Source organism: Cariama cristata, unplaced genomic scaffold (genome assembly GCF_000690535.1).
Source record: "Cariama cristata isolate BGI_N322 unplaced genomic scaffold, ASM69053v1 scaffold9434, whole genome shotgun sequence".
Taxonomy (NCBI): domain Eukaryota; kingdom Metazoa; phylum Chordata; class Aves; order Cariamiformes; family Cariamidae; genus Cariama; species Cariama cristata.
Genome location: NW_009611249.1, coordinates 140087 through 149437, shown reverse-complemented (window position 1 = coordinate 149437; position 9351 = coordinate 140087). Strand labels below are relative to the sequence as shown.

General features: G+C 38.1%; 1 protein-coding gene across 1 annotated transcript; it reads left to right on the top strand.

The window, feature by feature from the left end:
- The first annotated feature begins 2113 nt into the window (after positions 1 to 2113).
- On the top strand, positions 2114 to 4155 carry LOC104160107. The gene is made up of 2 exons (XM_009698165.1): positions 2114 to 2308; positions 3535 to 4155. The coding sequence occupies exons 1-2, from the start codon at positions 2186 to 2188 to the stop codon at positions 4084 to 4086; spliced, it is 675 nt and encodes a 224-aa protein (XP_009696467.1). The 5' UTR covers positions 2114 to 2185; the 3' UTR covers positions 4087 to 4155.
- Positions 4156 to 9351: the final 5196 nt, after the last annotated feature.

Genomic DNA, 9351 nt, shown 5'->3' with positions numbered 1-9351 from the left:
GGTGGGCGGCAGGGAGTTACAGAGAGTGTCCTGATACATGTAGAACACTGACAACATCTGTAATAGGTGATGTACTGAAATCCTCACAGTACAAGATTTCCAAGTGCCTTGTAGTCTGAAATTAAGGCCATATTTCTTTGCCATCAGGGGCTTGTTACAGATTTAGGCATTTGGTGAACTGCATAATGAGATGTGGGCAATAGCACTTCTTTTTACTTGCGTGTGATTTTCTTTAAAGTTAGCTAACGCTGTTTTTCCCTTTGCACAAATTCTGTCCATATGTCTTTATGGCCAGTTTTCCAAGGTTCAGAATCTCTTGAGTGGATTGATTGCCTGCATAGTTAATCTTTGCAGGTTTTTGATACAACACAAGTATGAGAGATGCACAGACCTTAAGACAATCATTTGTGAAGCACAAGTGAAGAAAATTCCTGACTTAAATGTTCTGGTCAAGACAGAGACTTTTTTCCAAGTGTTGTAGAAACCTTTAGCCTGGTTCTGTTTGCTAAATAATAATGTGATGTAACAGGTTAGTAAGTACTCAGTATGGTAGTGTGTGAATTTACAGCACACCAGCTACTCTACACAAGCTCCCCATGGGATGCTCTGAGTGTGCACTAACTTTGAGTTATCTGTAATTTACAGTAAATTATCTTGCACAAAGGCATTCTTACTGCACAATTTTCAAGCTGGCATACTACTTACTACTTACTTACTACTCAGGAAGTCTTAATGAGTAAAGTGGCAGCTTGTCACCAAATAAGTAATGCTGAAATAGAAAAAATAAACAAAAATTATAATGTTAATTTTTTATCCTTCAGAGTCGTTTCAATCAGCATCTCAGTAACCAGGATTTTGCCTTGGATGAAGATGATGATGATGAAATAGAGAGAACAAGCAAGTAAGAATCCTGTTTGGATGTGTGTGTATGCATGGGAGAAAGGGTAACTAGTGTTATTCAGCAAAGTTGAATTCAAGTGACACTTTTTCTCCTGTCCAGGCTGGTAGCTTGGTTCTTGATATAGATGATATCAAGTAGTTTAGGATTAAATCTGCTTTTAAAAAGAAGGACAGGCTATTATATCTTTTCATTATTTATTAGTACCTAGAAGAGCTTGACATAATCCTCAGTCTTCACAGACTCAAGATAAAAACATAGGCTACATACACAAAGAAGCAGCGAAATAATATTCGTTAACAGCTAATCTACTCTTTAAGCCTTGTGTTCTAGTCATGACAATGGAAGGTTTTCTAAAGGCTCTGAAAGAGAAATAGTACCTTTTGAGTTTATATCAAGGTCTTCCTATGTGTGAATTAACGGAAAATTGTAAATTGAGGCTTAGGCTGCATTGACGCATTCTCTGATTGAATTCCAGAGACAATTTTTGATAGTGAAACCTATGAATATAAACCATGAAGCATCTTTGAAAACCAAGTCAAGCAACTTGAGTCATGATGCAGTAGGGAAGGGGGAGCTACTGAAGTGTTCAAAGAACATCATCACAACAGTGAGCCATGGAAATACCCTTTGTAGTGGTACTCTGGATAGACAGAGATTTTTGCAGTAGTGTGGGGGTCAGAGGTAAGGGTGTTGCAATGAATGAAAGAGAAAATAAGAGACAAAAGCACCAGTTCTTCTTGCAGATGGGCAGTACTCCAGTAAATGTGGTCGTACGACAGAAGAAGAGTTGCGGTATGAGAGTCTTGCCACTAGAACAAAGTATATGGCTAGGTCAGCTGGAGAGGTGTAGCAACAATGACCTAAATGTAAGGTGTAGACAAGGGAAAAGAGGAACCGATTTTGGAATAACTGTAAAATTTGGAGGGAAGATTTAGGAAGTCATATTAAGGGTGAATTGAAGTAAGTTATAGTGGTTGGGGAAGAGCCAGGAGACGGAAAACCAGCTGATGGTAGCTACATCTCCATAGATACCATACATCTATGTTTAGGAAAATTCTTGAGCAGAAAGAAACTCCAGGCCTATGATTCCTTTCAAAAGCCTTGGAACGCATTCTCCTACTTACTTTCAGAAGTGGCTGTAATAAAATGACATTTATGTTCCTAGCTGATGGAAGAGTTTTTGTTTTCAGGTTATCATCAGAAGACAGTGAAGAAGCTTCTGCTTACTTTTATGATAGTGACGATTCTGGTGAAACTGGAATAGCTCCGCAGCATCAAGGTGAAATGGACTTGCTTGGGGAGATTTTGGACACGCTGAGCACACACAGTTCAGATCAAGGAAAGCTGTCGGGAGCAAAGAGCCTGGATTTCTTTAGGTCAATGGATGACATTGATTACAAGACTGCGGTTAGTCTTCTGCTTTCATTTGAAAAACAACTTCAATCCCTTTATAGTGGAATTCTTCATTTGTGGAGTTAACAACATGCAGCTCAGACACTGCAACATGGTCCTTAGAATTGCTAGTGTGTCTTCCTAGGGCTACGCAACAGTACAGCCATGCTGGCCACTGCACGATGGTTTCACCAGCCAAGAAATTGGTTACACGTTTGTCCAGTTTACTAAGTCATCTTGGAACAGTATTTTCCCCTTATAACAGTAACCACATACAAAGCTGTGAATAATGTAGTAATTTACCTAATCAAATAGTTTAGTATTATATTTAGCTCTTCAATCTGGTATTCCCAGAGCTGGTTTGAGTCTTTTTTTTTAATGCGGTTTAGAAGGTATTTATTTCCATTTTCACCTTGCATCCTTAAAGTAGTCATAGAGATTTGATGATATTTTCATCTTAAGTCATGGGATCCATGTGGTAATTGCATCTGAAACACTGCTACAATAGTACTCCAGAGCTTTCCAAGAGGGCTTCTTGATCCTTTCTTAGGTAGAATTGCATAGGACCTATAATGTAAAGAAACTGCTTGCCTACAACTTTAAAATCCTCATCAAGTCACTGCTGTGATTTTAGCCAAAACAATGTGAGTGTTTTTGAATTCCCTCATATCAGCTGTCCAACATTTTCTTTTGCTGAAAGGGATCCTGTAGTAGATGATTTGTTACTGGAACAGTGAATTCTGATGCAAATGTCTAAAAAGCTTGTAAAACTCTGTATTATGAGTGTCACACAGGGGTCACATTAATAAAATGCCCATTTTTGTTTGGCCAAAAAAATTTAATATTGAAAGTTGGTATAATTAATTACTGAAGCAAAGAGGAAATGCCATCTGGTTTTAGTTTTAGTCCAGCTCCTTTTCATACTATGGGTACAAAGAAGCAAAGTGTGTCTTTGTTCACTGTCAGAACTGCGTGTGCAAAGACTGAATGGACGGGGGAGACGGAAGTCCTTCCTCTGTACAAAAGGCAATCCTTAGGATAAGGAACAGAGCATTCTGACGAGGAAGTGTAAAAACACTCAGTCTTACATTGTTTCTGGGATTGTCGTTTTGTAACATTGAACCCCAAATGGGATCCATGATTTAGGAACACGCAAAATCCATTACAGTATTTTTGTTTCAAAGGTGCCAGTGTAGAGACGTTTCTGGTGACATTAACTATAAACATATTCCTTCTTTCAGAACAAGTCCAATGCACCTAGTGAGAGCAACCTTACCCTGCTCTGCAGCAGTGCTAATGATCAAGCAGAGTGGAACCTTGGTCAGGATGACAGTGTCCTCCATGGGAAGCAGCTCCCTCCATCGCCAAGGAAGCAAGTTTCTTCTGGTGGCCATAGAGAATCTCTCTCAAGGCTGGAAGAAGAAGGTAGTGACAAAACCTTTATTACTGACAAGATGGACACCACTAGTATGACATCTCCATCTCCAGTACGATCACATGCCCGGTTTGCTTCTCTAGAAAGTTTCAATGCAGGCTATTCTTCCTGTAAGTATGCAAAGCAGAATGAAACACTAAGCAATACCTCAGAAGATCAGCTCCAAGCAAGTCTTGCTCAACATCCATCCATTCTAGTCCCTTGGGAGAAAGATGGGAAGGAAGGAAATGAAACTCCAGAAGAGGGTGGGCTTCTTCAAGAAGTGGTGTCATTATGTAAACTGAGTTCTGCTTTTCACTATGGTTTAAATATTTCAAAGGATAGCTTATCCAGCAGCAGCAGTGGAAATAAAACGTAAGAAAACTATGAGAAGAGAAACTTGACTCCCATCAGAAGTTAAAGGGAGGCTACTCAGGACTCCATATAATTCCATATAACATGATAACCAAAAGATGAAAATAGAATAAGAGATCTTTGATTATAAAAATAATTCTCTTCAGTTGAGTATGCATCTTCTGCCATTGGGACATCTGCTTCTGTGTTTACCCAGTTCATTTGTTGGCTGTAGTTAGGTCCACAAAATGGAACTAAATATATGAATGCACTCTTAAATCAGGTACTAGTTAGTCTCTGTGTTAAAAATACAGCAAGTGTATGGTGCTTCCTAGCATTTGCTTCCTCTAAGCAGCAGGAAAGGTGTCACCTAACAGGTAACCAGGTTTTGAAGGTACTATTTTAATCCCATTAAGCATGAAATGAACCAAGCAATCTGATTTGTCTGAAATGTACAAATGTTAATATTTGTAATGAATAATAAATGCCTTAATCTTTTGAGAAGAGGATTAACTATCTTAGAAGATGAATGCAAATCTACAAAACAGCAATAATGATTTTTCCATGGCAAGAATTTGCTTCAGCAAAGATGAGGGAAAAGGAAACTTTTTTTAGATTAAGGAACTTCTTATGAATATATAACTTGGAACTTACTCCAAACTAAAACTGTGGCCCTGTCTTCCAGACTTTGAAAAGGTAGCGCATGCTTTTGTCTCTTCTGTAAAGTACATGAAGTGCTGAATTATAATGTGACATTTATTAACTTCTGTTTACAACTAAGACACTTTAAAGAGATATTATCCGGTTTCCATAGCTAGACTATTTTACCTAAAAATTTTCAGAAAGGAAAGTGTAAGTGGAATTGATAGATTTCTATTATTTTTTATTTTCTACAGTTTAATAGTGTTTGAGAACAAATTTGTGCCTCTTCTGAATTATTTTCTTTCCATTTTTAGTAGCTACCTTTTTGAAGGTAGATTGAATTACTGTTACTTAGAAGTCATATTTAGTTAAATTATTAGAGTCATGCTGAAAATTACTTGTAACACTAGAAGACTAAAATTACAGATTCAGCTTGAGATTGCATATATCCAACTCTCATTTTAGCCAAGTTGAACAACCAAAAATCTCTTTCTGAATTCAGTGAAGGAGAATAAATGGACTTGATGTATATTGTATTTAGAATAAGATTTATCCTTCTCCTGGCAGTGTTCCTGAGAAATATTTGGATATTTAAAGTCTGAGAATTCTTGCTGCTTTAATGAGCAGCTCTTTCCTTTTAAAATTTTTTTTAGTTTTGCCTCCCCTTTTCTTTTTCCACCTCTCCACCTTACCATACATACATTGTCCTCCACAATAGCTCAGGACACGAAAGGCATGAAGTAAGTTTCAGTGGATTGGAGTTGTCAGCTTTGAAGGATATTTGTGATGCAGTTGGCAGAAGTAACAGATAGGTATGAAATGAACTGTGCCTGAGAAGAATACTCTCCTGCTCTTCAAAACTCCTTTTTTCTTTCTTTCCCCCTTTGACATGAATGGTTAGTCTTAATCTCAGTAGGGGCCTGAGTGAGCACATTCATGAGATCAGTATTTGGATCAGATTGCGCTTTAATTTCTTCATAGTAGTTTGTAGCAAAGTTTGGTATCAGTTGTCACATTGAGATTTATGAATGAATTTTCCTTCTAGCTAACACAAGTGGAAAGGGTATTTTTGGCTGCTGACCTAAGGGAGAATGGATCCATATCATTATAGAGGCAATGTTTGATTCTTTACCAAAGAGATGCAGTAGAGTGAGACCTTGGCATTGTTAATGCAAAAGTTTCAGCTTGTTCCAGAATAAGAAGGGCTGGACCAGTATTGTCATTGAGGATGAGCCTCCAGAATTACTTTTTTTAATCAGTGCAATGAAGATAAAAGGTTGTAAAAGTGCAAACCTTGCAGAAATATCTGTGTCTGGTTAGAGCATGAACATTCCTAAGGGCATCTGCAATCTGCATTGCTGGAGAATCCCAGTATTCCAGAGTTAGGGGTTGTATGTCCAGAGGTCTGTACTCCAAAGTATTTATCTATCCTTTGGTTTCCTCTGGTGTATCAACACAGTATGTTGTGGATTTTTTTTTTTTTTAAGTAACATAAAAATGTTATTTGGCAAAATATTTTGCACTATTAAAAATCAAAAGTATCATAAAAATGATTTAAAATCTTCAGTCTAAACTTCCCAGGTGGGTCAGACCAGGTGGTTCAGGTGCTGTTCAGATGAGAAAGCTGCAGACTGGCCTCATGGATACTTGTTTAGAGGTGGTATTAATGACTCAGTAGAGGCCATTCGTATCCTTTGCTGGTACTAAACATTACCCAAACATCGTGCTCCCAAGAGTGTTTAAGAGAAGACAGGCAACACAAAGATGTTTGTTCTTGCAGCGCCTCTGACTCAATCTCATTCATGTCCTTGCATTTTGTTGATGAGAATTTCAAGATGCACCTTTTCCTCTGGTGTTTCTGTCCACGGTTCCATCTAAGATGATGTTTTGTTTTCTTCATTTATTAAGGATAATAAACAGGATTAATGTCTTAAGGAGAAAAATAGAAAAAACTTGGAATTATGGCCATCGCTACTTTCAAAACCATCAAACACATAAGTCCAGGAATGCTGCCAGAAAATGGTTTTCAAAAATGCCTCTCTGATAGAAAAATCTTACTGGCTTTACATGAGAGTTAGGCACTGAATTCCTATTGTCACATAGATTGTCCCATTCTCACCTTTGTGAAAAAAAAAAAAAAGGAAGCTATGTGGGGCTGCTAATATTCTTATAGTTATTATCAGGATCATAAAATTGAAAGTTCAGTAGTGGAATCATTCAAAATCAAGGCATTGTGGTAATAATTCACTGTTTCATTGAGTGAAAATGCAGGCTGAATAGAAGTAAACAGATGAACTAAAAGATGGAAGGTAAAATTCAACTTAGAATTATTTTTATTTCAGTCAAAATGCTAGTTACTGTGTTTATGCCACATTGTTTCTGTACTATTTATAAAGCCCATAGAGTGTTTACAGTCATTAAATAGTATTGTCTTTTTTGGTTTTGAACCTTGTATGGGTTCAGAAATAACTCAGTTTTATATCTATGTTGAATTAACTGTAGGTACATTTTTTTAAACTCTATAATATTACAGAATCTTTTCCACTTACTATCAGTGATCTTTTAAAAAGGCTAATATTTGTGCCTTATTTAAACAGAACTACCGGTTACCAAATAGATAAGAATCCAAAATGGTATTTCTGGTTCAACACTGTTGCTCTCTGTCCTTGTGATAATATGAAACTGTTTATTGGCTACATATACAGTATTTTTATTACCACATTGGGTTCTATATTAAGATAAATTGTCCAGGTCCAATACTTTTTACAAGTTTTACACTTGTATGCTTTTTATTTGTGGAAATCCTTCTAATGTCTTTGAAAATCATCAATGTTCATTACCACTACCAGTGAGAACCGAATTCTGCTCAGTCAGAGCTCCTGTGGTCTTCTTCAGAGGCACCTCCTTACTTCAGGATCTCAAAAATCTTTCCATTTCTCCTGTTTAAGGGAGATACTAGGTTATTTGATTAAGCTTGCTTACTTACCTAAGCTTAGTGTTACTTACACATAGGAACAAATTTCTGACGTAGAAAGTCACACTAGGACTTGAATTTAGTATCTTCGAGTTTGTTTTGCATAGATGTCTGCCTGAAATGAGCCAAATCACTCATCTGGCTTGGGAGGAAAAAAGTAAGGACAGTAGAAAGGGAAAGGGATTCCTGGGTTGTTCCAGTGGGCTGTGGTGAAGCAGAGCCTGGGAGTCCTCAGGAGGGATAACAACTTTGAGAAAATACAGATTTCAGGATGTTGTTTAATGTTCTAGCTCAGTTCTAGCGATTCCAACCCAGCCACGTAGGCAAAAGTAATATTGCCTATGGAATTCATCCCCTGTGGGGTTTGCAGAATGGATAATATGTTGTCCCAGTCAAAACCTTCCCATCCATGTGTATAGAGGTGCAACACGTGAAAAACAGTGCAGATATGCAGGGAAGGACAGTACTGTGGATGCAGAGGTGATCCCTACCCACCCTCTATGCATGCAGAGGGCAGTCTGTGTAGAGTAGGCAGTGGTTTGCTCTTCCATCCCACGTATTTGGGCATCATGTAGTTCTGAAAAAATAGGCTTGTTCTGAAGGAAAAATGTAGTTGTAGAAGTTGTCATAGTCCTTGTTGACTGAACCCTTCATTGTCATTTAGAGTTTTGGTGATACTGCTACTGTTTTGGTGAGGTCGTCAGAAACTCTCAGCACTGGCTGAAGTCCCCTCTCAGGCATTGTAACACAGACTTCAGCTGGAGTTTTAGACATATGCTGGGTGCTTTTGAAAATCCCACCCAATCTATTAGAGGAGTGTTTTAGATCTCAAAAATCTGTTTTAGATGTCTTTTCAGGTTTTAGAATGAGCTAGTTTACAACGTTGTGTTCTTGTAAACGACGTGAAGTCTAGATCAAAGAACAGTTAAACTAGGTTTTTAAAATAGCTTCTCTTTCTCCACCTACAATCAATTGTATTCAGTCCTACAGAACAATCTTTCATTGGTGCAGCTGTCTAATGGAATTGCTAGGAGCATCTAAAAACTTTTCTCTATGCATGTAATTAATTGAAGAAACATTTCATGCAATAATCGAAGTGCCAGCATGAGGCCCTTTTGCAAATGCAGCCCCTGTGTAATACTGACTGTAGTACCCTGTCCTGCAGAAAGGAGCCCCGTGACCGCTGACCTCCCTGCCTCTGCAGGGAGAGGTGAAGGGTGGCCTTTATTTCCAAGGGAGTTAGCATCTTCTCTCTTGGTGCCAGGCTCTAGTCCAGGTGCTGTGAGACTCCAACCAGCATGTTCCCAACAGCCTGAAATTTCAGGCTAAACAAATGTGGCTAATAAAATTATGCCTCAGGCAAGCAGCTTCCTTATTGCAAAGCTCAGGATGGTGAAGGCTGGCTGTTCCCATGGTGTCACAGTAAATCTTTGGAGAATGAATGAACGTAGAAACAAATGCACCAGCAAAAACAGTATGAATGGTGATGTGATTGTCTTCAGTAACTTTGCTGGTATTAGATGTGTATGTCTTTGCCAAGCATTGTTTACCTGTTAACAGAATCTGGGCTGAATAGAACCTGTCATCATCTTCACCCCAAGAGCATGGACTACAGCTGGTGTAGAATTCATGATCTTCAGGGTGGTAGAAAATAAAGGAATGGAAAAAGGGATG

What these genes read in the sequence shown, in the direction of transcription:
- LOC104160107 (XM_009698165.1), top strand. Translation starts at nt 2,186, where the DNA reads ATGGACTTGCTTGGGGAGATTTTGGACACGCTGAGCACACACAGTTCA. An exon ending in ACATTGATTACAAGACTGCG is followed by an intron (nt 2,309 to 3,534) that starts GTTAGTCTTCTG and finishes TCCTTCTTTCAG; the next exon opens with AACAAGTCCAATGCACCTAG.